At 52.5% G+C, this 26,252-nt stretch overlaps 2 protein-coding genes across 2 annotated transcripts; both read right to left on the reverse strand.

The window, feature by feature from the left end:
* Positions 1–11,297: 11,297 nt before the first annotated feature.
* On the reverse strand, positions 11,298–14,992 carry SNAI1 (snail family transcriptional repressor 1). The gene is made up of 3 exons (XM_074157407.1): positions 14,890–14,992; positions 13,785–14,288; positions 11,298–12,564 (listed from the first exon to the last, which is right to left on the reverse strand). Exons 1-3 carry the CDS (start codon positions 14,966–14,968, stop codon positions 12,383–12,385), a joined length of 765 nt encoding a protein of 254 aa, XP_074013508.1. The 5' UTR covers positions 14,969–14,992; the 3' UTR covers positions 11,298–12,382.
* A 4,412-nt stretch (positions 14,993–19,404) lies between these two features.
* On the reverse strand, positions 19,405–26,065 carry RNF114 (ring finger protein 114). The gene is made up of 6 exons (XM_074157251.1): positions 25,915–26,065; positions 25,149–25,299; positions 23,929–24,035; positions 22,562–22,676; positions 21,591–21,698; positions 19,405–21,374 (listed from the first exon to the last, which is right to left on the reverse strand). The coding sequence occupies exons 1-6, from the start codon at positions 26,040–26,042 to the stop codon at positions 21,309–21,311; spliced, it is 675 nt and encodes a 224-aa protein (XP_074013352.1). The 5' UTR covers positions 26,043–26,065; the 3' UTR covers positions 19,405–21,308.
* Positions 26,066–26,252: the final 187 nt, after the last annotated feature.

A 26,252-nucleotide genomic window follows, 5' to 3' on the forward strand; every position in this document is an offset into this window, starting at 1 on the left:
GGGGAGGGCAGGAGATAAGTGGGGACTTCCCCCCTTCAGAGACAAAACCATGAAAGGGAAGAAAATGAGAAGAAATGAAGCCAGCAATGCTGAAGAGCATCCTCCCCAGCCTGCTGGTGCTGGTGTCCCAGACTTGTGTTTGGAGGGGTCAGTGAGCCCCCTGTGACCTGACCTTGCAAAATCCCCCCCCTCCTTTGCCCAGATCTTATCTAGAAAATCACTCTCAGGTTACACTGCTTGTTCGGTGCGGGGCTTTTAACTCCCCGGACAGCAGGAGAGGTGACTGCAGTCAGCAAAACCGTGTCTTCCCTCTGCACCTCCCAACATGGCCGAGCAGGAGAGGCCCGTCCGGGGTCACCAGCCCCTGGACTTTGAAACTCTGCTGCATCCCTTCATGCAGGGAAGAGATATGGCGTTTCGGTGACCAGGGTCACATGGAGGGGGAAGGTTTGGGGAGCTGGGCTGCTGGCTGGAGCCGGATGCTTGTTCCTCCAAGTAGTCTGCAAATTTCTGCTGGGGACACTTCTCCAGAGGATGGGCTCTCCTTGCCCTCTTGGCCTCCACTGCTTCATACCCAGCAGCACAAGTCATTGGGTTGCAGCTCCCCAGCCCTCATCTCACACAATCCTTCAGCGCGATGTAGTGAAAAGTCCGGTTTGGCTCCCACAAGCACAAGGCATTACCATCAGGGGAGCTGCACTTAGTCTAAGACCATTTCCACCCTGAACATCACTCAAGGACATGCAGGGGGGACAGAGGCAGACCCTGTGGCTCCATCCTGCCAGCCCTCCCCAGCCCTGGCCAGCAGCAGCCGGGCTGCATCCAGCCCCTCTGCCAGCTCCCAGCCTGAGCCATCCCTGCCCAAAGCAGCCTTTGCTCCATCCGGTGCCCTCTGTCCCCTGGCCTGGGCACCGCAGCCCCCTCGGAGGACAGTCTTGTCCTGTGCATGTGGGCTTAATCACAGAGCATCTGCTTCCCATTGCGGCCGCCCAGGGCAGGTTTCCCCTCGCAGCCTCCTGCGAGGGTGCTAATTTTATATAGGCAGGCTGCCTTCAGCGCAGCCGTCGGGATGGCTGCGGGGCTGAGGGGCAGCCCGGGGGGACAGAGGGCTCTGCAGGGTGAAGGGGGGCTAAGGCAGTGTAGAGGCAGAGAGGCTTCTCTTCTCACTGGGGCTATGGGGAAGCTGGAAGCAAGTCTCAGAGACACTTGGCCTGGCCTGGCAGCGTGGAGGGGTGCCAGGGACTATTTTCAGAAACCTCACTCGTGGTCACAACCCAAGCCTGGGGTGACGCTAGCCCGGTGTTGCTGGCACAGCCTGACCCGTCCAAAGCTGGAGGGTTTTGTGAGATGACTCCTCACTGCTTGGTGATGGGCAGCCCCAGCGCCAGGCAAGGCAGGCATCATAACTAGCAGGTCCCAGCCACAGCTCGCAGAAATGGCAAAAGCTGCTGGTGCCAAATGACAGATAACTCCTCCAGACATTTTGGAGAAGCCTCTGGAAAACAGCCTCTTCAAGGGAGCTCAATTTTGGCTTTCTAAATTGAGGCTCCCAAAATTACTTCTGGAAGCATTAGCCATTATTATTTTTCTTCTTTCTGTCTAATAACAGTATTTTCCCCAACACTCGGTGATAACAGGCGTCCAAGTGCTTCATGTCCCCCAGGAGGGGCTGTGCACTGTCACCCTCCCGAGCTCCCACACTTTGGCAGTCACCACTACCATGCCAAGTGCTGCTGTCCCCTCCATCCATGGGCAAGTGCAGGTGATGCTGAGCAAGAGGATACCCAGCAGCACCTTAGCAAGGGGCAGGGGAGCACCAGCCACTCAGGCACCACCATGGGCAGCCGGTGCAGGAGCTCGGTGCCGAGCGATGCTGAGGGTCCACAGACCTGGCCAAGAGCCTGCCCGCCAGAGGAGCGGCAATAAGTAGGTGGCTGTGATGGGGTGGGGGTAACCCCGTTCCTGCAGCTGGGGACTGCTGACAGCAGTGCATCACCCTCTGAGAGCACTTCAGGCTGTGCAAGGAAAACCTCAGAGTGCTTTGATCTGTGCTGGGGCTCCTTGATGTAAAGCAGGGACTGGGTGAAGGTGGCTGCGGGATCAGACCTTCGGCTGCTGCCTCTCCCAGTCGCAGAGGAATGGGACTGGCTGCCCCAGCAGTGCTGAACAGTCAGGCAGCACTGGGCTTGCCAACGGGGACTGAGGTGGGACCCAAAATGCATGTGCAAGGCCAGGCAGCGCTGGGCTGCACAGGGATCAAGGGTCTCAGCATCATCTGCTTTAGGCAATGCTTTGCATCCACCTCTGCTGTCCCTCACAGAGCCACCGAGGGCCATGGCAGACCTTCATGGTGCAGGGCTGGGGCCGGATCCTGCTTGACAGTGCACCCCAGGGCCAGCACCAGGAGCCTGGCTTGGGGGCTGACAGACCTCGCAGTGCCTGCACCCCATTTAATAGGTGAAGAAGGGTGATGGGAAGCAAAGCAGCCAAGCCTGCTGCAGCTGAGGAAACTCGAATCTCTACATGAGACCTTGTTAGCAAGACCCCATGCAGCCCAACAGCAAATGGGGCCCTTAGGAAGAGTCTTTCATGGCACACTGGAAATCCTCCCCATGGTGTGGCACCCAGAGGCTGGTTTAAATACCCACTGGTGGCAGTTCCCGGGGTTAGCAACCAGGTGTCTTCTCCATCCTCCACCAAAAGCCAGCTGAACCCTGGGTGAAAACACACCCAACAAGTGTGTGTGCAAAACTCAGTTTGCAAAGTCAGGCAGCTTCTAACACTGCAAACCACCCCCTGAGAACATTTTTGTCCCAGAGCAGAGCCCTGTGTGTGGGGCAGGCGAGCCATGCCGCTGGCTCGGGGTGGGACTGAGCTCTGCCAGTGAGAGCATCTTTGTGCGGCGCCTCTGACTGGTGTGGTGCATATGGTCCCTATTTATTTGACTTCTTTGCTGCTGGATCGCTTTCAGAATAGTTTTCTGCAATTACTTTAAGTTTCCCCAGTGCAGATTGGGAGTGAAACTTGTACTTTGGGAGATAAACTGCAGACCGTTTGGCATCAAGGGAAGCTGTTAATTTGCCAGCAGCAGAGACAGAGGGAAAATGAAAATGAAGAGAGATAATTCATTCCCATCGCAGCTTGATTTTGAAAGAAAATAGGGGCTGCGGGCTGGAGACTCACAACTAGAGCTGGTTATTAATGGCTCAGCACTGAGGCCAGGCCAGCAGAGAGAAACCCACAGCTGGCAGAGCCCCGAACCGCAGGTATGCAGGGCCAGCGGGTCCCCAGCGTCCCCGTGGGGCTGCTGGTGAGGGTCCCCTGGGAGGGTACTGGTCCTCGTGCCCCTTCTCGTGTCTTGGCATGACTGCTGGCATGTCTGCTCCCCACCATCGGGCTCGGAGACCTCCTTATGGCTGCAGCTGCGGTATGATATTCCCCACGGTGCGTGGAAAAGAGTGCACATGGAGATGACATGCCATGATCGAGGATGTTGGAGGATCGAGTCGGTGTTGGAGATGGAATGTGGTACCCGCACCTGCCCATCTGTTCCCTTCTCTGCTGACCTGTCCTCGCTTGGTGCCACAAGGTGGTTTTGCAGGACCCCCAACCTGAGGTTCCTGCTGCAGTGGGGAAACAGCTCCGGGTGTCCAGGAGTCCAGGTCTGGGGCTCGGTGTGAGGGGCTCACCCCAGGGACTGCTTTCAGCATGACCCTGCCACGCTGGGCCTGCCACCTGGGATGATGCTCCTGGGAAGGATGTTCAGAGGGTGACAAGGGGAGGACTGGGGATGCCCCAGGCATGGCCATGTGTGAGCAGCTCCTTGGCACGCATGTGCGCCACGGACCCTCTCTGCTCTTCTGCTTGCTGATGTTATCCTCCGGCGGTGAGCTGGAGCACGCCGGGAAAAGCTTTCTGCATCTGCTTCGCCTGCGCTCACAGCCTTCCTCACGCTCCCTCCCACCTCCCTTTATTTATGGGACAGCTATTTCCTTTCAGAGAGAAGTAGCCAGTATTATGAAATGGCAAAAGTGTTTGAATGAAAACAAGGTGTTTGCTTAAATCGTGGAAGATTTGGACTTCCCAATGGATGGTGGCGTGTGACACCCCAGCCTTCCCTTCCTCCCCTGCAGCCAGCAAGTACTGCAGTCTCTGCCCTCGGTTACGTGCCAGCTGCTGTTTTGGCTCCTGGGATGCTCTAAAGACCATTTGAGGGAAACCAGTTGCCATCTATCATGGTGTCTGCATTTGAAAACTGGCTTTCAGGTCCTGGGCTGAATCACAAGTACTAATAACTACTAATAATCACAAGTACTAATAACTACTAATTTTTCCAGCAAATAGGGGCCCCACGTTGCTGCCCTCCAACCCAGTGGAAGGGACGATGGAAGGCTATTGCTGTAAAGTGAGGTTTTGGGGGGGAAAATTTGGATGATATTGATCAGAGACAGCAGCTGCTTTAACTAGGGCAGTAAACTTTCCTACCCCAGTACTGCTTTTGACCTAAAATAACTTCTGTGTTAAGCTGCATCTTTCTGACGTCTGAGCAATGGTTATTTTTTATGGGGGAGGGAAAACCCTTAAGCCCAGCTCCTCCCATGGCATCATGGCATGAAGGGGGCATCTGGCTGATGGACACCCCGGGGAAGGAAGAGGTGGGGCAGGCAAGGTGCCTGTGGCCTGGTGGCTCACTGTGGCCCCAAGCACCAGCTGTGCAGCAGCTTTGCGTGGGGCTGCAGCTGAGGATGCTCTAGCCATTGTGGTGGGAGGACTTGGGGGACCAGGTCCCTGCAGGGCACAGGAGCCCACTGGCTTTGAAGCCAGCAGGGTGGGCAGGACATGGGGTACACTTGTCAGCCTCATGGTGCTACCCTGGCTGAGCACCTCTGTGCTGGCTGGGAGCTCCCCGCACCTCCGGGCTTGCTTTATCACCACCTCAGATGGAAGCAGATACCTTTATTTATAGAGGAAGGGCTCCGTTTCGCTTCCTGCCCCTCTCATCAGCGAGTCGCCGGCAGGGCGGGGGCAGCTCCTGCGCTGGCTGTTGGCCTCTCGGTCCCACCGCCGGCACTGACATCCTTTCCTGACACACATCGGTTTCCTGCGCACGGCTCTCGCGCCACTTCCTACCCCGCTTCAGTTTCCACCGAGCACTGCATGTCACAGAGCGGAGGAGGGGGCGGGAAAGAGGAAAAAAAAAAAAAAAAGAGAAAAAAACCCAACAAAAAATAAATAAAAAGAGAAGCTTTTCTTTCCACCCCCACTGTGGACTGAAGCAAGGTGCAGGCTGGGCAGGTGGTGCCTGTCCCCACAGCCAGTCCCCCAAGAGCATCCTTGGCACCGGCTCACCCATCGCATCCGGCCAGGCGAGGAGGGGTCACGTCCCCAGCTGTGGTCACCTATGGTTTGACACCAAAACTCTTTTGTTCTCTGGTTAACAGCCTGGTTTCTGAGATCGGTGAGAAGGGCAGGTGCTCTGCACCCCTATACATCCTCGAGCTGACAGGGCTGGGTGCTGCTGCCCCCATCTCGGTTTTTGGGACAGTGGCAGGATTGCTCCCCCCTGCCCGCCGCAGGGCCATTCTCCAAACCCGCTTTCTGCCTCTTCAGGAAAGCGGGAAAAGCGATCAATGGCTCCAGCCCTGTCTTTAGAAAGTGGATTAGGGCCAGTGAATAGGAACTGTCTCTCTAATGAAGTGCTATTACCAACAGGCTAATTGAGTAATGACATAATGCAGGCCCTTGAAGCTCTTTATAACGGGCTATGACTCTGTGCCGCGACACGCCGCCACTTCCTCGCCTTGCCCCGCTCTGCCTCCAGCGCATCGCCAGCAAAGGAGGCTTAATGTGCAGCACCGTCCTCCCCGGAGCGGCCACAGACAAAGTGTCGCCAGCATAACCCTGCGTGGAAAATGCGGAGGTGGAGGGGAACCCGGATTAATTAGCTCGGGAGACGCCAATCTCCTCGCATGTGAAATGTGAGCCTTTTTATTGAGAAAAGTAAAACAGGCCTCGCATTGCTTTCAGGGAGCCCAGTAAAACAGAAGGTGATCCATAAATATGTATGTTATGCTGGATTTAAAATACTTTCTGATGATTTTCTAGGCAGATCTCCAATAAGTTACAGCACAGCATTGCTATTGTAAAGCTGTCGGCGCAGGCTGGTAACTCCTGTGCTGCTTCTTGTGGGGAGGACATGGGTCACTGCTGTGCCTGCGCTTGTGTCCCTTGTGCCAAAGTGTTCACCCTCAGGTGAAGATATTTAATATAACAGCTTCATGGCTTTCATTTTTACCCCACTGCCATTAGCGGAGCGGGTTGTGAAGTGCTGGGGGCTCTGGCGAGGGTGTCTCTGCAGAGGGGCTCCATGGCCGCCCCAGGCTGTTTGCTCAGCGTTACCCATCTGCCTGCACCAGCCGGGGGACGGAGACCCGCTCCCATCCCACACGAGACCATGCCCACTGGTGTGACAGCACCAGCAGCCCCCAAAGCTTTCCCTGTTGTGGGGACTGGCTGAGAGCGAAAAGGGAGAAACAACAATTTAACCCACACCAGTATTGCGCCTGTCCATCCCTCCGCAGTCTCTCAAACCCCGGTGAGCGCAGCTGGGCACTGCCAGTCCTCCCGCCGGCCACGGCTGCTGCTGCGACATTTATGCAAGGGACATAAAGAGCTGGAGAGTGAGACAGCCCCAGGAAGGCATTTCTCAACCAGGTGGGGTGAGCAAAGCTGCCCCGGGCACTCAGGGTGAGGAGTTTGTGCTCATTTCACCCAGGAGAGAGCCGGCCTCTGCCGGGAGGATTTACAGCCTGGGATTTGAGCCGGCGAGGCGTGAGCTCGCCCTGTTTTGGCAGGTGGCTGATGCTTCGCTGGGGCTCGGTGCAGCCCTGGGGTGGGCATCGCCCTTCGTCCCGCCGGCATGGGGACAGGCAGGGAGGGACTCACAGGCAGCGTGGCTGGGGAGAGGCGATGCCCTCGGAAAGGTGAGCACAGCTGATGGTAAGACCACAGTGATGCTGCAACCTGCCTGCATCCGCAGGGAGAAATCATCTTGATTTAATCCTTTGGCCTTTCTCCCCTTCCCCAGGTCTCCCTGGCTCGCTCTCTCCACATTTGCAGTGCTCTTTGTCTCCATGGGAAGACTCGCACCTTCCCAGCCCCACGCTATCAGTTCATCATCCGATTAAAGATTAATTTGAGATTATTGCTTGTGTCAATAGCCCAGAGGCAGAAAAACAATAGCTACACCTGCAGCTTGTTTGTGAACTCCGGTCCTTATGGCGAGCTGTTAATGGACGGAGGCTTTCACCAGGACTGCCTGTTGACAGGGACTCGCTGAGCCCTGCACCGGCACCTGCTTCTAGTCCAGCCCAGGATAAATGCACACATCTTCCAAGGCCTCCCGCAGCCCCAGGTATCTCGAGTGGGAAACCTGTGTTGTCTCTGCTGATGACCCCATGAGCCATCCTGGCTTCTGCCGTGAAGCTGCAGTCATTCCCTTCCCCAAATCAGAAACAGCCGTCCAGCCACTGACTTTAATAATGGGCCTTTCCCTGGATCCTGCCCGGTTTCTGTTTGTTTATTCAGCTTTTTCTAGCTAAGGTAGGAGCCAAAAAAAGAATTAAGCTGCTACACTTTGTAGGGGCTGGGCTTTGGCCGCCTTCTCCCGGGGCTACACGCTCAGATGCTGGAAACTCTCCTCTGGAGGCTGCGGGGGATCCGGGAGATCACGAAGAGAACATTTTTATCAAACAGTTTTGCAGCGACAGGAGAAGAAAGTGGAAATTTTTTTCCTTCCTACTGCTCTGAAGGTGGGGGAAAGTGTTCCAGGGGCAGTGGCAGGGCTGTCCCCCACCCACTGCTGGCTTCCCACTGTGATGTGAGCTCTGCAGGGAGCCCTCAGCTCAGCTGAGCATGAGACGGGCTCAGCGTGTTCCTTGTCTTTAAATGCTTTTGAGCCTGTCTTCTTTTTCCCTCTTTCCTCTTCCCAATGCCCATGTGGCCCATTAGACTTTGGGTGCAGAGTGGCCCCAGAGCTGCTCTTCACCCTCACTGCACCAGGGTCAGGCGTGCCTCATGCCCATCCCCAAGAGATAGGGACAAAAAAGGGTGAAAAAGGCAGTTTTGGGATCTGTAGCCCACAAATCACTAAGTAGATGAAGCTTAGTCTCTGCAAAGGTGGCTGTAATCCACCCCCTTCCCTTCTCATCCCCTCTGAGACACTCCAGATGCCTGCAGAGAGAGGACAATTTCAAACAACATCATCGAAGCCTGAAAGCCCTTCTTAACATAGCATCTCCGCGCGGGTCTGCCCCAGCTCTCTGGCCTGGGGGTGGATTCTGTGGCAGGGTGGGTTTCCAAACACCCTTAATTCTGCATCAGGTCAGGGAGGGGGGAAAAAACTAGTCCTCTCTGGGAGGAAAAGGCACTTTGTGGTTTCCCCGGCGCCTTTGAAAGGGCTCCAGGAGCCGAGGGGACGTACGTGCTTGCTTAAAGGTCCTGTGGAGGTCCGTGGAAATTAAACAGCAGAGTTCAAACGCTTGACGCTGTGGCCGTGCCGCCGCCCGGGGAGCGCGGCAGCCCGGAGCCGGCACAGCCCGCACCCCGGCACCACGGCCCCTGCCAGCGGGGCCCCCCGCTACCTGCCGGGCGCTTGATTGAATCCCGGCTTTTACGAGCGCTGACACCGTAATCTGTTACAGATGGTCACACAAGGTGGTCACCAAATGGTTCCTCCCGTTAATCGCTGGCTGCCCCTTCCCCGCCACCCCCACCACCGAAACTGCAGCCTGCGCTACCTGGATGAAACAGCCAGGCTGCGGGCAGCGGCTTTATGGTGTGTTTAGTTCCTGTGGCATTAAAATGGGGAAAAAACAGGGAAAAAACTGCTGAGGTTTTGCCATGAACGCTCTGGCTTCATTGAGCAGCACTTGCTGCGCGGGCAAACGCAGGACACTCGGGGCATGGGACCGTGGTACTGCTGCCAGGGAGGCTGTTCTGGGGGGTTTCCTACCAAAAATGAAATGAAAAGGCAATTACAACTCATCCTCAGGCCCAGCTCCTGGATGCAATTCTCCATCACAGAGCCCCTAAGGTGTATGGGGGCAGACAAAGGACAGAGAGGATTGTCCATGTCTGCAGCAGGTTTGAGCTGGACACAAGGGTGTCCTTGTCACGGGCCCCAACCCTCTGCTCACCCCAACAGCCCTCAGTGAAGCAATAAGAAATATTTTTGCAGTAGGAAAATGAGCAGCCAGTCAGAAGAGGAGGGATCTGGGCCACGTCCATCACCCTGTGACAGAGCAGCAACTGGTCCAGACCTGGGCACAAGTTGGGGAGGTCAGAGGCACAACCCCAAGCTGTGGGACAGCATCTGAGCGGCCATGGGTCCCCGGGGTGCAGGATGCTTGGGCAGGCCAGGGAAGGGAGCAGATGCAGCAGCAGCCTGAGTGCCAATGGGCTGCGCTTTTGTGATTCAGAACAGGCAGCATTTCTTTTTTCCAGTGTTTTAAGGCTGCATTTGTGTTTGAATGCCAGCAGGATTTGTCAGTCGGAGCCCAGGCTGTCCTCCACCCATTTTATACCTTCTCTCTAAAAGCCTTGCGTCCCAGCCAGCCTCTGGACAAAGCCGGGAACACAACTGAGAGCAGGAAAGATTGCTAAGGAGGAGGTTTTCTCACAACTCTCATCGCCTGCCTAACCAATGTTAGTCGAAGCCCATTGAGAGGGAGCTGGCAGGGTTCCCTGGTGGGTGCTGGCGCAGGGGAGAAGCAACAGCCCCATCCATGTGGGAAAGGCTCCCCATCCGGATGGGTGACAGCCGTGGCATGTGTGGATGGGGGTAAGGCACAGCCTGTGTGGTGTGGCTGGATGCATGCTGAAGGGCCTTAAAGCTGAGCAGTAACCTAGGGCTCTTGCATGTCAGAGCCACAAAGCCAACCTTGACCTGCACAGGGCTCAGTGGGCTTCTCCTCTCCACTTACCCACTCCTTCACCCTCCTTTCCAGCTCCTGCAGGTGGTCTGTTCTCAAAACTGGTCTTTTTTTAACTGTTTAGCTGCTTTTGCGGCTCCAGGATTTTATGGATGGAAAGCTGAAAGTAATTAGTGCCCCTCCCCCACTTCCTGTTGGGAAAAGGAAGAAAAAAGCACACACAAGAGCAAACCCAAAACTTCCTGCCTTGCTTAATAATCAAGTAATGAGTCCAACTCGGCTGGGAAAGTCGGTTTATACGGGGCGAGCTCTTAATTAAAGAAGGGTCGAGCAGCAGCTCTGCTCCCTTTTACAGCCGCACACATCTTCCTGCTCCACAACAGCCCTGGGAGAGGCACTGGGAGCCGGACGCCAGCAGGCTGGAAGGGGGATGAGTGCTGGGGGGCATGCGCTTTTATGTTAAAAGCAATGTCCTGGACACAGCACCGAGGAAATGCAGGGGGAGCAGGACAAAATCCCAGTCCCTGGGGGAGGCAGGTGACAAGACCAGCTGCACTATCCCTGAAGCATCCCAAATTTGGAGGTGGCTGGGAAGGTGCAAGGCAGGTGGTTTGGGGCATTGGGAACATTGGTGCTTTGGACACAGCTTCATTAGGACAATCCTAGAGGCAGGTACCTGGGATATCCCAGAGCACCTGCCCCCCTGGTCCCCTCCTGGCTGTGGGCACACAGGGGACAGCCCCACCTGCACATGCTGAAGGCCTCTGCGGTGACAACAGGATGTGTCACCTCTGCTGCCACACCACCCACATCGGGTCGCCTGCCCTGAGGCTCAGCTCACTGAGGTGTCTGGTGCCTTTGCCCTCCCCAGGGAGGCTCCAGGGTCTGCCAAGAGCTGGAGGCAGCCCCCCATGCTGCGGTGGGGATCTGCTTCCCAGGCAGTGCTGAGGGATATGGCTAGGCCATGGGTGCTCCAGTAGCCCTGTGGGAAAGCCAGCACCCACCCGGGCAGGCTAGGATGGACAGGGAAAGCCCTTGTGCTTTCTGCTTTCCGACATGGAACGATGGAGATGCACTGCACCCCCAGCAGCCCTGTCCCCCCCCAAGCCTGCATCACTGCACAGCTGCCCCTTCCCCAGGAACTGACTCAGCCTGCCTTTTCCTCCCCCGAGAGGCGATTGCTCTGCAGATCCCTCCTGTGAATGCTGCCCACCGTTCACCTGCAGCCAGAGGCCAGGAGTGCAGGGTGGGAGCTGCAGAGCTGAGCCCAACACCCCTACCCAACACAGCATCCCCATCTCCGCACCACTCCCCATCCCCATCCGCTGCTGCATAGTCACCCTAAGCACCCACAAAACCCTACTATAAATTAACCGTTTTATTGAATATCAATAAACTGTATATAATTATATAAAAAGTTTCATCAGTACAAAATTGTGGCACAAAAATATAAATACCAGTGTACCTTTGAAATGTAAACATCCTCTTTGTAATGATTCCGTGAAAACAATGTCCAAAGAAAGATGCATTCAGGAGGCACCTGTCAATACCCATAAATAGGGCTTTTGGCACACACCTGTCGATGGGCAGCCCTGGGACAGGCCACCATTGTATCGGCTGACAAGTGCCTGCTATTAGTCACAGTTCTCTTGAAAAGCAGTTGTTAAGAGTCATATTAACAGGTGCTTGAGTGCATAGCTGCTCTGTAAACAGGGTTGGTGTTTGAAATGGCTACCCATGCCTTTTATGGACACTGTTAATCTCGCAGGCATTGCAAATTGTCATTGTGCTGGGGAGAAGCAGCTGCTTCACAACTACTGGGATACTGTATTATTGCATAGTTACACCTTCTACAGGCGGCGTATATACACTCGAGGCGGGGGGGGGGGAGGCTGTTAACATTTTGTCCTTCATTAAAAAAATATTGGTTCTTAAAAGTTACCAAGTGGTTACGGTTAAAAAAAAAAAAAAAAACACAAACAAAAAAAACAACAACAACAAAAAAAAAACCACCCAACACCCCTCCCAAGCTACACGGTCGCAATGTTTGATCCCGGTGGCGTGGCCGGGGTGCAGGTCCAGCCCTGCAAGGTGCCGAGTGCCTCCGGCAAAGGGGGGGGCACCTGCCGAGGGGCTGTGGCTGGAGTGGGTCAGGCCCAGGGCTGTGCCCTCTCCCCCCCTCCGCCCTCGCCCGAGTTCCACGCACTCGCTTTGCCGCCCACGCTTTGCGCCGGAGTCCGATCCTGCACCCTGGGACGCCGGGACAGGAGAGGGATCAGGCCTTCGCATTGCACGGGAGGCACCGAGCGAGGAGTGTGAGGGTCTCAAGGGCCGGAGTCACCGCGTCCGGCCCGGTGCACGCTGCGATGGCGACGGAGGAAACTAACTCCTACAGAAACTAGTTATAATATAGGTATTTGCGTGGCGAGAGGCCCGGGGGAGCAGAGTCCTCAGCGAGAGCCGGAGCAGCCCGTCTCCTCGTGCTTGTGGAGCAGCGACATACGGGAGAAAGTCCGGGAGCAGGTTTTGCATTGGTACTTCTTTACATCTGAATGGGTCTGCAGGTGGGCTCGGAGATTAGAGCGGTCAGCAAAGGCCCGGTTGCAGTGTGTACAGGAAAAGGGCTTTTCACCTATGGGACAAAGAGAAACGCTCCCAATTAACCAGTGCATCAACACATGGGGAATATCAAAGAAGGAGCCATTCATTAGCCAAAGTTTGTGAAGAGCATAGTGAAAAGTAAGTGCTGGCTGTTATTGTTCGGAGGGAAAGACGGGCGAGGTATGTTCGGGGAAAGACGGGGACTTGGGAATTTCCTACTCCCAGAAAAACCTCTCCTATGAACCACGGAAAAATTAATGCTGGAAACATCTGCAAGCAGCAAGGCAGTTGCACATACAAACGAAGACGCAATATTCGTCTCCTGCCTGGAGCCAAGCAAACCGTTTGCAGAGAGGCAGGAAAGCCAAGCACTATGTGTTAATTATATCATAGCAGGCAGCGGCTGAAAGGCGCCAGCGCCAGGGTGAGTATAGCTATTTCCTTTGCCGAACCCCGCGCTCCCCCTTCTCCTGCCCAGCTCGCATTGAAAAGCCTGGCCAGGGCGAATTCCTCCCAGAAAGACTCTTTTGGAGGAAACAAATGCGTATGCTTAATTTGGAAAGCACAATTAAGTCTTCCCGGCTTCCTTCAGCCATCATCTTTAGTACGTTAAGAGGGTGTGAAATCAGTGCCAAGTAACAATTACACTATCCCCGCAGTCCCACAAAGGATGCTCGGGAGATGCATTGTACGGGCAGCCGTGGCGGCGGGGTGGGCTGCAGCTGCGGTGCCCGGACCTGCACCGACAGGCCGGTGCCCCCAGCACCTGCCCCGGTACATCTCGGCAGGCAGCGGGTGTGCTTTGAGCCGAGCAGGACAACAGGCTGGAGGCCACGGTGGTGGGCAGCTGGGCCTGGGGTGCTGCCCTGGCCGGGAGCCCTTGGTGTGGGCAGGGAGGGATGCTTTGGGCACGGCAGTGCACAGGGACAGTGTGCTTCAGCAGTCTCGTAGCCCCAGTTTATGAAATTAGGCTGAAGTGTGTGCAGTGGCCCCGTGGCTGATGGGCTGGCCCGCGGGCAGGCACGGCACTAACAGCAGCAGCACAGATTTACAAGCTGAGCCTTGACCCTGCGCTCGGTTCCAGCCAAGAGGATATTTAAAGGACATTTTAGAGAGATGTGCCAAAGGGGTTTGGGAAGCCCTTATCTTCCCAGATAACACCCGGCCCACTGATTTGCTGGGGGCCACAGAGCTGGGAAGCGGGAAGCGATAAGGGAGGGAGGGGGGGAGAGGGGCGAGAGCCAGCATTACCGGTGTGCGTCCGGATGTGGCCCTGCAGCAGCCAGGGCCGGGAGAAGGCCTTGCCACACATCTTGCAGACGCAGGGCAGTGTATGGCTCCGGATGTGCATCTTGAGAGCCCCCAGGCTCACGTACTCCTTCTCGCAGTACTTGCAGCTGAAGGATTTCCTGGCCTGGGCGTCGCAGTGCAATTGCTTGTGCTTGGAGAGCCCGGCGAAGGTGGAGTAAGCCTTGGCACACTGGGCGCAGCGGAAGCGCTCGGCAGCAGCGGGGGCCGAGGCTGGGCTGGGGGGCCCGGAGCTCTTGCCTTCATCCTCCTCGCTGGAGAGTGCTGTCAGGTCCAGGGCGGGGGCCGCACCACCCGCTGCTTCACTGCTCGGGGCACCCGGGAAGAGGCTGGAGAGTAGCCCCGCATCCCATACCAGCGGCGGGTAGTAGGCACCGGGGCCAAGCACCTCGGGCGGGGGGATGACGGGCAGCGGGCACGTCTCGTACAGCAGCGGGGCGGCCAGCACTGCGGGAGGGGGCAGCACTCAGTAGGGGCCCGATGCTCCCCATAAGAACGGGGACGAGGGGCCCCCGACCCACCCCCCGCTGGGCTCTGCACCCAGGGGACCGGGCTGCCCAGCCCAGCCCCGGGCAATGGGATCTGACCCCAGGCCATCCCATGAGAGCCCCGCGCCCCACCCCGGAGAGGCAAAGGGACCCCAGCCCACCCCGGGGCAATGGAGACCCCACCACACGGGGGCTCGGCGCCCCTGCCCGCCCTGCTGCGAGGGATGGGGCTAAAGGGACCCCATGCCCCTGCCCACACCCGTCACGGGGAGCTCCCCGCACACCCGTACCCACCCCATGGGGGAGCCCCCAGCAACTCCGCCGACACCGGGGAACCAAGAGGCGGCTCCACATCCCGGGACACGGGCGATCCCGAGCCCCATCGCACCTGAGACGCACGAAACTGAAAATAAACCACCCTCACACCCCTGCGAAAAGTGAGTCACCCACCCGCTCCCGTGCGGTGACATAAGGGGATCCTGCACCGGAGCCCCCGCACCACCCCTCGGAACACCCCACGTGCGTGGCCCGTCCCGTCGCGCCGCGCCCCGTCCACGCACCGGCCTGGCTCTCCAGCTCGCTGTAGTTGGGCTTCTTGCTGGCCGAGAAGTGCTTCTTCACCAGGAAGGAGCGCGGCATCTTGCATCCCCCGGGGCCGCCGCCCGCTGCGGGGCCGTCGCGCCGCCGCGCCCGTTAATATGGGCCCGGGGCCGGGGGGGCGGCGCAGGGGCGAGGAGGGCGGTGCGGGGCCGCCCCCGGGTCCCGGAGCCAATGGGCCGGGCGGGGCGGGCGCCGGGGGCCGAGCCGAGCCGTGGGGATTGCCCACGGGGCTCCGCTCCCCGCGGGGACCAGGCGATGCTCCGGAGGGAACCAGAGCAAGGAGCCATGCGGCAGACCCGGGGCCTCTGTGCCCGAGGGGGACTGTGTCGCTGCCCCACAGCAGCGGGGCTGGAGGAAGGTGCTGTGCGGGGAGGGTGATCCCTGGGCCCCCCACCCGTGGCTCTCCTTGCCCCTGCCCCACCGCTGGGGACAGTGGTGCAGTTTAGGACAAGCCCCGCTGCTGGGATACAGCCCAGAGAGGGAAACACGCTTCGCCGCAGCGTATTAATCCTCTGAGGAGAGGCAATGACTGGCGGAGGAGCAGGATGGATCCGGCACAGCCCTTGCTGGCTCCCTCCCCGAGGCAGGGGTCAGCAGCACCTGCCCGGACATGCTTCTCCCTCCTGCTGGGCAGGTTTCAGGCAGAGCAGCCTCCCCTCGCGAGCTGCCCTCTGATTTTCTTCCCTCCTGCCTTCTCGTGGCTCCTTCCCCACGGGCATGGCAGTGTGGGTCAAACAACCCCAGAGAGGCACACGCTCCCTTTGGCTTTCCGCTCCCTGGGGGACACATGCCCATGGGAAGGTGCCCAGGCCTTGCCAGTGGATGCTTGGGGAGCAATGAGCAGAGACAGAGCGGTCCCCCCCTGCCTGGCAGTTAACAAGCTCAGCCCAGGCTTCCAGCTCGCCCCATCCCTCCGGCTCACGTGGGGATTTCCCTGCTGGAAGGGCTCAGGGCACGGGTCCAGCCACCTGCTGCGGGATCCACACTCAGCTCCAAGACAGCTGCCGACGGCGGGTTGGCTGCGGGAGGAGGAGGAATGGGACCTGCTGGGAATGCCTCCTCGCTCCCGGCCAGCGCCTGGCCCTGCCACTCGAAAAAGGAAAGGGCCACTCGTGACTCAGCCGCCACACACCGCTCCACCAGCCCCTGCTGACCACGTGTTTGCTGTTTAGCCACAAACCCGCATGAAATGCAGAAGTGGGAGCAAAGCTTTCCACTGGCAGGGCTGCAGCACAGGGGGCTGAGCTCACTGTCAGCCTTTCCTCAGGGCAGGAACAGCTTGGAAAGCTTGGAAGGCTTGTCCTGCCAGCCACACGCAATCCTGCAGGGAGGAGATGCGTTTGCAAACTCTTCCCCTGCAGCCACAAGCTCTGGAGCTGGATCCATCCCTCCTTTCCGAAGGCTTTGAGGGATGCAAATCACAGAGGCCGGGTCCACTCCATTTCTCGCAGGAGTCCTGAGCGGCAGCACCCTGCGGCGCAGGGGGCAGCAGCCCGGGTGCTGCTGCAGGTGCCTCCCCCGGAGCCCCCCCGCGCTCCTCCACCTGCCACGGATGTGGTTATGCTGGGGACACTTGTACGAGGAACCCAACTATGCGGTTTTCTTTCAAGAAGCAAAGCCTGCTCCTCTCTTCTTTCTGAAATGTTAATAATCAGATCTGTTCCGACCACCACGCGCGGAAAAAACTTGCATGTGCTAGAGGAAAAATCGAGATCAAGGGAGAAAGCAACCTGACCTGCCCATGCCCGTGAGCCAGCAAGCTACGGACAGAGAGCAGGAGACAGGAGGGGAGGGGAAGCTCTGCAATGATTCATGGGCTGGAAATGGCAGTGGTTTCTCAGCCGTCCCACCCTGTGCTGGAACACTGGGCTCTGGCAGCAGCTGAGCCCCAGGATGATCAGAGCAGCCCTGCCACCAGGCTATGGCACAGCTCTGGTCCCAGTGCCACACGGACTAGCCCGAGGCTGGCCCGAGGAGCTTGCAGGCACTCATTAGCTACCTCCAGAGCCGCAAGTCTGCTGCAAATTCTTGGTTTTGCCTTCTTTGGCCCCATGGCTACATGAAGCATCTCAAATATCCTGCTGCAGAGCAAAGCTCCTGCCACCAAGGAAGGCTGTGATGGGGCCAAGAGAAGTTCTGGTCCTGAGGTGTGGGGGGAGGTGTGCACCCTCCCTACAAGACCAGAGAAGCTCCCTGAAACCCACCACAGGTCTCAGAGCCAGGTGGAGGAGGACGGGGACGAGCACAGGGCCGGGAGGTGTGAGCCCGGTTCTCTCCAAAATGCAAGACCTCCCTCTGCTGTCGGCGCACGCCGCACTGGCCACCGCTCCTGCTGCTGTGGCCACCGGGGTGGGCTTATCCCCCCTGTGCCCAGGCCATGGAAGGGAACCGCATTGCATGGGGGTACTCAGACAGCTCCCAGAAGATCCACTGTATTATTTTTTTTAAAGCCCAGTGTCCGAGTATTAGGTAAAGACAATAAACATGAGATGAAATAGAAGAGAGACCCAAGCCTGTAGTGACAACACTTTCAATAAGTGCTAACTATTTTCCGGAGTTTTGGGGAAGAAGTGGGGAAGGAAAAGGAAGTTTTCATATTGGTTTCAACAGTCCTTGTTTGCATCACCTGGGGAATAATGTAGTTTACCCATAAGAAATGAGTTGCTTTTGAAGAATGAAGCATGGACAAATGCAACGGTGAGGTGAGCTCTGCATTAGAAAAACAAAACAAAAACCCACCCTGAAACAGGCAAATGCCCTCTTGACATTTTTAGTGTATTTAAACCAAAGAAAAGCTTTAGGACTGTGATCACACCCCTCATTTGCTTTTCCATGATTTAACATAGCCTTGGTATAGTGTGAGAGGTTAACCCTTCTTACACTGGTCTTACCAGTGACCATCCAGTACAGCTGGCCAAAGGCCTCCAAGCAAATTTGCTGTGCCTTTGTCAATCAGGTGACATGAGGACCCAGAACATGCCATTAATGCTTTTATGTAGATGGACTCCTTTATAAGATCTCATCCCCCCAGTGTAATGAGACCAGGAGATTTATTGCTCTAATTCCAGATGAAGCGATGCTTTTGTGTTAGGCACTTAATGCTGACAACAATTTATCAGCCCTATTAAGGCCAGTCTTTGACTGGAGACAGATTAATTTAAAGAAATAGCTCAACTGCAAGCTTGTCTCCTCCCATTCTGTCCCTCTCCCTCTGTGCTAATTGTCCTCCTAAGGCTGACTCCCTGTGCCAGACACTGGGAATTTCACAGGTCCGAGGTGGCCCAATTGCATTATCACCAACAATGGGCACTTGGGATTTGCTGAGGGGACAAGATCAGCTGCTGATGAGGTGAGAGCAGCCCTGGCAGAGCACTTCACTCTTCTGCAGTAACACACTGCTGCATCTGGAAGCTCAAACTATAGCTTGTTCTGTAATAAGGCTTTTTTTTTTTTTCCATCCTGAGTTTCTGCACACAAATGACATGAATCAATGCTACACACAGAACACAGGTGCTTCTGAACAGAATGCCTCTTAAAATCAAGCAGCAAGACAGACGTATGGCAATAAGACATACCGCAGCGTGTGTAAACATGTTTGTATTTGCTGATGAAGTCAGCAGCATAGGGACACAAAGCTCACCAGCAGCTGGAGTAAGTGGAAGTCTATGCCTAGGTTTATCTCTGAGAGAGGTTCCATGGATGCTCATCGCAGCGTAGAAAGCAGTGCTGTGAATTCTGCCCTTATCGAGCTGGCAGGTGCCAGGACATCGCTTCTGATTCATATGCAAACACAATCAAAGTTAAAGCAGAACTAGCGTTCTGCAGAACTAGCATTAAAGCAGAAACTAGCATTTCCCAGTCACTATTTTTGGTCTGTACCTTCTGTGAAATGATTCCCAAGTAACAAATTGATGAAATCAAACCCAAATTGTGTAGTCAAGGAACAGGTCTGCACAGTCATGGTAAAATCACTCAGCACAAGTGGTTTCTGACTAGTCATTGCCCCAAGCCAGCCTTCACCTCCTCATTCAGAGAGCACCACAAGGTCATAAACATCACAAACTTGACAGCCAGAGAGGTTAAAGCAGTAGGAGCTGTGAAATTTCAACAGAAAAGCCCTGCTGGACAGTCACGTTTCCCCCATTTAACAAGAAATTCTGTCGGGTTTGTTTCTAAGGCTCATAGGAATATTGACATACGAGACCGCACCTGCGGGGTTCTGGCCAGCTCCGGCAGAACTCGGTCCAAACTCAATCTGAACTATTTTCCGTAACCTGCATGGTCCACTGTTTGAAAGGTTATAAATAAAGTTGCAACTAATCAACACAAAATATCTAACAGAAGCCAAAGTTGAAGTCTGTGTATTTCTCAGTGTCCATGGTGCTCCTCGCAGCCGGCAAGAAGTGTTTCTAGGGAGGCACCGAAATGCAACATATAGGCCACGAGGAAGAAATGACAAGAGCTGACACAAAGATAGGATTTTATAAATTAAATGATCTTTATTTGTAACTTGTCTTCAAAAGTCAAAAACATGACAAAGTAATTGCTTGGAAGCTTCTAACTGCTCCTTAAACATTTTATCAGAATTGCATGGAAGTGCACTTAGAATAGTAGCAGAAATCTAGATTCTGGTCAATGGGTATCACCAAACTGCGTTCTAGCCAGAACCCAGAAATCCCCATCCAACCACTAACACGCTGTAATCTCTTTGCAGATCAAGCATTAAAAATAACCAACCCCAAACACAGAACTTTTCCCACAGTTCCCCCCTCCAAGACTTAAGGATGAGTCTGTAATAGCCCTAAACAAGTTGGGGAAATCATACTAAAATGAACTTAAATATGTTTGAGGTCTGGCTGGACAGAAAGGTTAATCAAGAAGTTTTGGGTGGGGTGCGTTTCATTGGTTTAAGGGTAAGGCTGTGCTGCAGTCTGCAGAATGCAATGATAATAAGTTTACTGGTCAAATAAATTAATTAGTACTCAACTCCATGGTGGTGCAGGTCCACTGCTCCAATTAAACACGCTTAAATTAGACTAGACATCTCAACACTACCGTGATTTACAAGTTTTGGTCAGGTGTCTTAGATCATTAGATCTCAGCATCTTCACTGTGCAGTTAATGGAAAATTCAAACTAAAAATGAATCTCTGTAGTAAAAGTGTAGACTTGAATACAGAGTATCCATTTACCAGGTACTGGAATTGTCATCCTGCTTTCTGGGTTATATTTTATTTTTCCTTTGAGAGCTATACCTGCATACTATACATATCATATTATATGGAAAACAATCTAAGTACAGCTTCACCTACTTTAGCAACATGGAAATGAAGAACAGGAATCCAAAATACCTGTTAAAATCTGTAATGCAGAAAGGTAGTGCTGTGCAAGTGCAATGAGTTACTGGTCAGTTTTGCTACCAGCTTGCCATGAGAGATGGAAAAAATAGGAATATATATGAAAATTTTAGCTTAAATAGAAAGCAAAGGTACTGAAACAAATTTTCTGAATTCCCCTATCAGCATAAGGATTAAAATTACTAGAAAATCAGTTTCCAAACCACCAATTTAATCATAAAGCCAGAAAATATGATTAATATTTGCTAAGACACTTAGAATGCATTATTTTTTAAATAAGACCAACGTTAAAGTTTACTTTCCAGGCTAGGAATTCTGGTCAAAGTATGGAAGAAAGTAATAATCATGCATAGAACTAAAATATTTTTAACTAGTTGCTTACACAGGTGCAAAGATTTGCTAAGAAAGTTTGTAGTTTGAAGACTTATACTGAAGACGTTTTCCATATAGTCGAGAGGCTGCATGTAAGAATTTAAACACTGGGAAACATTATGAAATCACAGGCATCATAGGTCACTTTAAATGAGAGCTGGTCTGACAATTACAGTTAGCACCTAGAGGATTCACTAAAGGAAAACAGCTACAAATACACCTCATACAATCACTTAAGATATGTAAATGGGACTGGGAAGAGATATTTATGCACTAGTTCAGGCCACTCCTTTTGGAATGGGTTTTTTTTGTTTGTTTGTTTTTCAGACAGTCCAATGAACACAACTGCAAAAGAAACCAAGAAATAGGCAGAGGTAAAGGAAAACAGATTTGCCTCCTCCATGATGACCTACAATTGTGAAGCAAGTAAGAAAATTAGGCTGACTGGGTTAAATGGCATAGACCACGTTAACAAAAGACTAAGTGGTACAGAGATATCAAAACAGGATTTGAAACAGAGATAGGGATTTAGAAGTCTTCCATATTTCTGGATGCCTGAGTTCATCTTGGGATGTACAGGGCCAAGTGCGAGGATGCTGGGCGTTTCCCCCTCATGGAAGCTTGGGGTTTACAGTTAATCTTCTAGTTGGTTTATTTATCCCGCAAAGAACGCATCAAAACCTGTGCCATCATATCATCTTCATCGGCATCATAATCCTATGAACAAAGGGTACAGAAATTCTTTTACTGCAACAGCCATGCTGGTTAATACCACACTAAAGAATAAAAAGCTGTCTCTTCCTTTGACTTGCCAATAATCCAATTTCTCTCATGATACCATCTGCATGGATGAGATATCACAGTAGTGGCTATGTAAAAAAGCTGGAATTTAAGAGTCATGAGGCTGTATTCCAAGGGTGAGGAAACACATACCACAAAAGTATCATATGAAAAGCGGTGTCGTCTTTGAAGGTGCTCCATGAAGTTAGCACTCCTGTAATTTGGATCTCCCCATGGCATTGAGGCACAAATTGGGCAAACCTTCAAGAAAAACCCAAAAAAAGCCAATTAAGCCCCAACAGTTCAAGTGCTTTAACATCTACAGTAGGAAGGGTAGGACAGAGACAGCATGGAAGATTGCAGTTCGAGGTTTGTGATGATCACTATTCTATATGCAAAATGATGTCAACTACTGTGCTGGGACATTTAATACAAAAGCCTCAGATAACTCCAAATAATTTTAATTCATGTCTTAGACCTCTGAAGTGGAATGGCTTACTCTTCATTGACTACAGCGGTTTGCTTTAGAAGATTTCAGCTTTTATTTCTAACAGAAAAGATCCCTCGATCTCCTTTGCAAAGATCACTTCCCTCCAAGGGAAAAAATGAAATTTTTTTTCTAAACAATTTGGAATTCAAAAAACTTTCAAATTCACTTCAATGTTTCACAATTACTTTTACAGGAGAGGGAGTAGCAGGCAAAGAGTATTAGAATGATACACTATTTTTTGCAAGCATTTTCCCCAATGGTTTATAGTATCTTCTTGCCGAAAACAGCAGTGGGGAAAATTAAATGCCTGACATTTTCTTAAAATTATATCTTACTAATTTAATGTTTGTTACTGTGCCTAATTAATTTTGAATGTGTGCCATTTTTCAAGTATGAAAGGAGGATGTAACCCAGCTGCAACAGGAACAGAGACAAGTCACCTCCAGAGAATGTATTGAAAACCAATGTAAAAATTATGTAAAAGCTAAATGCATGAACAGCATACCCACATTTGACTTCAACAGGAGTAATTATAAATATGTACTTAACTTCAAGAGTAAGTCTCTAATTCATTGTTTCAAAGGGATTTAAGACTAGACTTCATTGCAATTCTTGCACGAAGACTTTTTATTACCACTTGTTTTGCATCCATGCTGTGCAATGTTTTGCAGTGTTCGACTAGTCCTTCTTGATCAAAGTTTCTCTCGCTGCAATACGGGCAAGGAAAGGTAAAGCGATTTGGGAAGTTCCTGGTTGGGGGGAGAAAAAGAGGTGACATTATTGTAAGAAAGTTAAAAGTAAAAGCTTTAGGATTCAATACTCAAAAGCCGTTTTACCAGCTTTTAAGAATACAAGTAACTTAAAGCAGTCATCTTATCCCATGCAATTAAGGTAAGCTAATTTTAAGAATCAACTTTTTAATTTCCCAGCAACAGTTTAAGGAACTCTTAATATCACCCATATTTACACAAAATGAGAGCTCCTCTACAAATGTTATAAATGCCATTTATCATCTTATTTGGTTTTTTTTGTTATTTTTTTAAGCACAGAGTACCACCCAGTATGTTACAATGCAGATGAGTGCACTGCAATCAACTCTGACTTCCCTTCATTGTAAGTTACTACAATCAAGAGACAGAAAGACAAATATTGTATTTAAAAAATAGCTAGTTTTACCGAATGATCTGATCTTTAAGATGTCTAGTGCTTGGACTATGTAGAAAGTAGAATAGCTTTCCTGTGCACAGTCAGATTGTCATGGTTTAACCCCAGCCAGCAACTAGGACCACAGCCCCACTCATCGCGTCCCACCTCCCCAGCAGGATAGGGAGAAGAGGGAGAAAAAGGAAAAAAAAAAACAACCAAACTTGTGGGTTGAGATAAAGACAGTTTGACAGCATCAGAAGAGAAAATAATAATAATGATGGTAAAAGAATACACAAAATGAGTGATGCAATGCAGTTGCTCACGATGATGACTGACTGCTCAGCAACTGTAGATCCCCACCCCCTGGGCCAACCCCCATTTCTATACTAAGCATAAGAATTATGGTATGGAATATTCCTTTGGCCAGCTTGGGTCAGTTGTCCTATCTATTATGCTCCCTCTCAGCTTCTGTAGGAAGCTGAGAAAGTCCTTGACTGCTTAGCAACAACTCAAACCATTAGTGTGTTGTCAACATTCTCATCCTAAATGCAAAACACAGCACTATACCAGCTGCTAGTAAGAAAATTAACTCTATCCCAGCAGAAACCAGGACAAGACATAGGATTAAGGCTTAGATTTTAACAACGTGAAAGGATTAAAACAATTAATACTCAAACTGAGCAAAGAGGTAAAGTCTGCTTTTACTCCAAAATTCTACAGTGTGCTTGAAACCCCGTAATGCAGTTAAATTTTTTAAAGATAAAAAGACCTTCTCAGAAGAATGAAAATTGAGATTTTATAACGATTAATCAGTAACAGCCCTAGTTTTGTGACAAAAAGAGAAGAGTTTGTTACCTGGAGTTGTGAAGTGGTTCTTTAGTTACGGCTTTCACACCTTCCATGATGTAGTTCTGGTACTTTGAACAAGAGGCCACGTGGCTGCGCATCTTGGAGAGATACATCTGTGCAGGCAGCAATTGCACAGAGAGGTTAATTTAAACTATTTCCAGTTACTTGTACACTTTTAAACAGAAACAGTAATCATGCAAAACAAAGTAGCTTTCTGCAGACAGTGTTAAAGCAGGAAAACTCAAAACACCTCAGCCAGCAAGGCAGAAAGCTTTGAAATTAAAGATTAGTTAACGTGCAACTTTGCTGCCTGCAATATTTTACAGATTCCATACTGTTCAGCTCACTTTTCTTAACCTATGCTAGAGTATATAAAAAAAACCTGCTTCATATAAAGCCAGTTTACCTGGTCACTGAGGAGGAGAGACAGTGTATGGAAAATAATCTGGCTTTTAGTGCAGATCTTGGTATAGGTCAATTGTTAATTGTTCAATCCCACTAATCAAAATTCAAATTTACAATAAGGAAATTTGTAATTCAAGGCACTATAGTTTTTTATCACCTGGAAAGAAGACCAAATGAAGATACTACCCAGAAACCAGATGTGAAAATAACTGAAATATTACCCTCACCTTAGTGTGTCTAATTATCCTTTTCTTGTTGTATTGCCATTTGCTAAGATATTTTCTTATACATTCAATTAACACTAAGAAGCCCAACTTTACAAAGAGAAAGAATGACAGGGAGGATGCCACACAGGTATTCAACATGCAGGACACCAGCAAACAGTAAGTCTGTGGAATACACCACTCACATAAACCAACTTTGACCCATAGCTATTTCAAATTAAGCCAATATTTTTCTGCCTAAGAGCTAAAGAGACCACTATAATAAATATTAACTCCATGATTCTACCTATACTCCACATCCACTGTTTCGTTACAATGTTCCTCCTGCTGAGACACTTCCACAGAAGCAACTTCAGAAGCAGTATTTTACTGCAATTTTAAAATCAGTAACTTTTATTTGAAATTCACTTCCTGAAGAGGTAACAATGAAAATCTGTGGAAAAAAACCATCAACATCTGGGTGCTGCTTATCTAAAATATCTTTAGGACTTATCAGAACAAACATTTTGATGTGATTCCGCAGAAAGCTGAAGAGCAAGCACTTTATGTCCCTCTAAGCAGCACGGCCAGGCAGGCACACACCATGCACTTTCATACTTTTTTATTGCAGCCACTGCAAGCCGTTTCTGTCGTTTCAATTTGCTTTTCCAAGTCCAGAGCTCTGCTTCCAGGCGACAGGGTACTGCGGCAGACACCACAAACCGGCTTTTTGGGCTTAAGACACTCCTGCAGGCACGGCGTGCAAAAGCTGGGGTGGGAGAAAAAAAAAAAACAAAACAAAACAGTAGGTGGGGAGAACATCCCTCCTGGAAACGCAGAATAAGTGTCCAGAGCCCTTCCGTGTCTTCTGCCCTCGGTGATAACGGGGTCTCGAGGGCCGGTAGCTAACGAAGCAGCAGCCTGTTGACACTTGTGCGTGAAGGGAGAAGGATGCTAGCTCGTTACGCTTGGCATCATTAGCTTTTGGACACTGCTCAGTTTCTACATCTTTCAGGAGGGAAAGTAATCGAAAGCAAAAGCGTATTAGCTTTTTTCCCTGCTGTTTCGGTTTGTCTTTTCCCCCATTTGACGGAAGTCACCCCTAGGCCGCCGGAGAGGCGCGGAGCGGCCCGCAGAGCCCCCCCGCCCTCAGGCGGCACCACTCGTCCCCACCGCCCGCCACGGGAACCCGGCCCCCGGTGGCGGGTTTGCCCATCCCAGGGCCGCCCCGCTTCCCGAGGGAGCCAAAAGCCGAGCTGTGACTCCCTCCCAAGGGCCTCACAGCCGCCGGCGAGGGAAGGCGCCTGCGGGCCCGACCCAGCTCCAGCCCCGCTCCCGCCGCCACTACCACCCCAGCTCCCCCACGCCGCCGGCAGCCGCTCACACGTGTCCGCAGGGGACGCGCACCGGGCTCTCGTACACCTCCAGGCACACGGGGCAGGTGAAGCGCGACAGTGGGTCGTAGCGCCGCTCCGGGGAGCGGGAGGAGCCGCCAGCACCGGCCACCGCCATCTTGCCGCCGCCGCGCCCCGCCCCGCCCCGCCGGCCAACCGGGGCGCGCCCCGCGCGCAGGCGTGGCCCCGCCCCGCGCCGCCGAGGCTCCCCCCACCCGGGGGCGTGGCCACGTTAAGTGGGCGTGGCCATGATCAACGGGCGTGGCCAACGCGGGGGCGTGGCCCCAAGCGCGTCCCCGCCGTTCCCCAGCCGAGGCAGCGCAAAGGC

This window comes from Numenius arquata, chromosome 12 (assembly GCF_964106895.1).
Source record: "Numenius arquata chromosome 12, bNumArq3.hap1.1, whole genome shotgun sequence".
In the NCBI taxonomy this organism is placed as follows: domain Eukaryota; kingdom Metazoa; phylum Chordata; class Aves; order Charadriiformes; family Scolopacidae; genus Numenius; species Numenius arquata.

Coding starts and splice junctions, on each gene's coding strand:
- RNF114 (XM_074157251.1), bottom strand. CDS start 26,042: ATGGCGGTGGCCGGTGCTGGCGGCTCCTCCCGCTCCCCGGAGCGGCGC. Junction 22,677..23,928: donor GAACCACTTCACAACTCCAG/GTAACAAACTCT, acceptor CCCCCCAACCAG/GAACTTCCCAAATCGCTTTA. Junction 21,375..21,590: donor TTTCATATGATACTTTTGTG/GTATGTGTTTCC, acceptor CTTTGTTCATAG/GATTATGATGCCGATGAAGA.
- SNAI1 (XM_074157407.1), bottom strand. CDS start 14,968: ATGCCGCGCTCCTTCCTGGTGAAGAAGCACTTCTCGGCCAGCAAGAAG. Junction 14,289..14,889: donor CGAGCTGGAGAGCCAGGCCG/GTGCGTGGACGG, acceptor CCCCTCCCGCAG/TGCTGGCCGCCCCGCTGCTG. Junction 12,565..13,784: donor CCACATCCGGACGCACACCG/GTAATGCTGGCT, acceptor TTTGTCCCATAG/GTGAAAAGCCCTTTTCCTGT.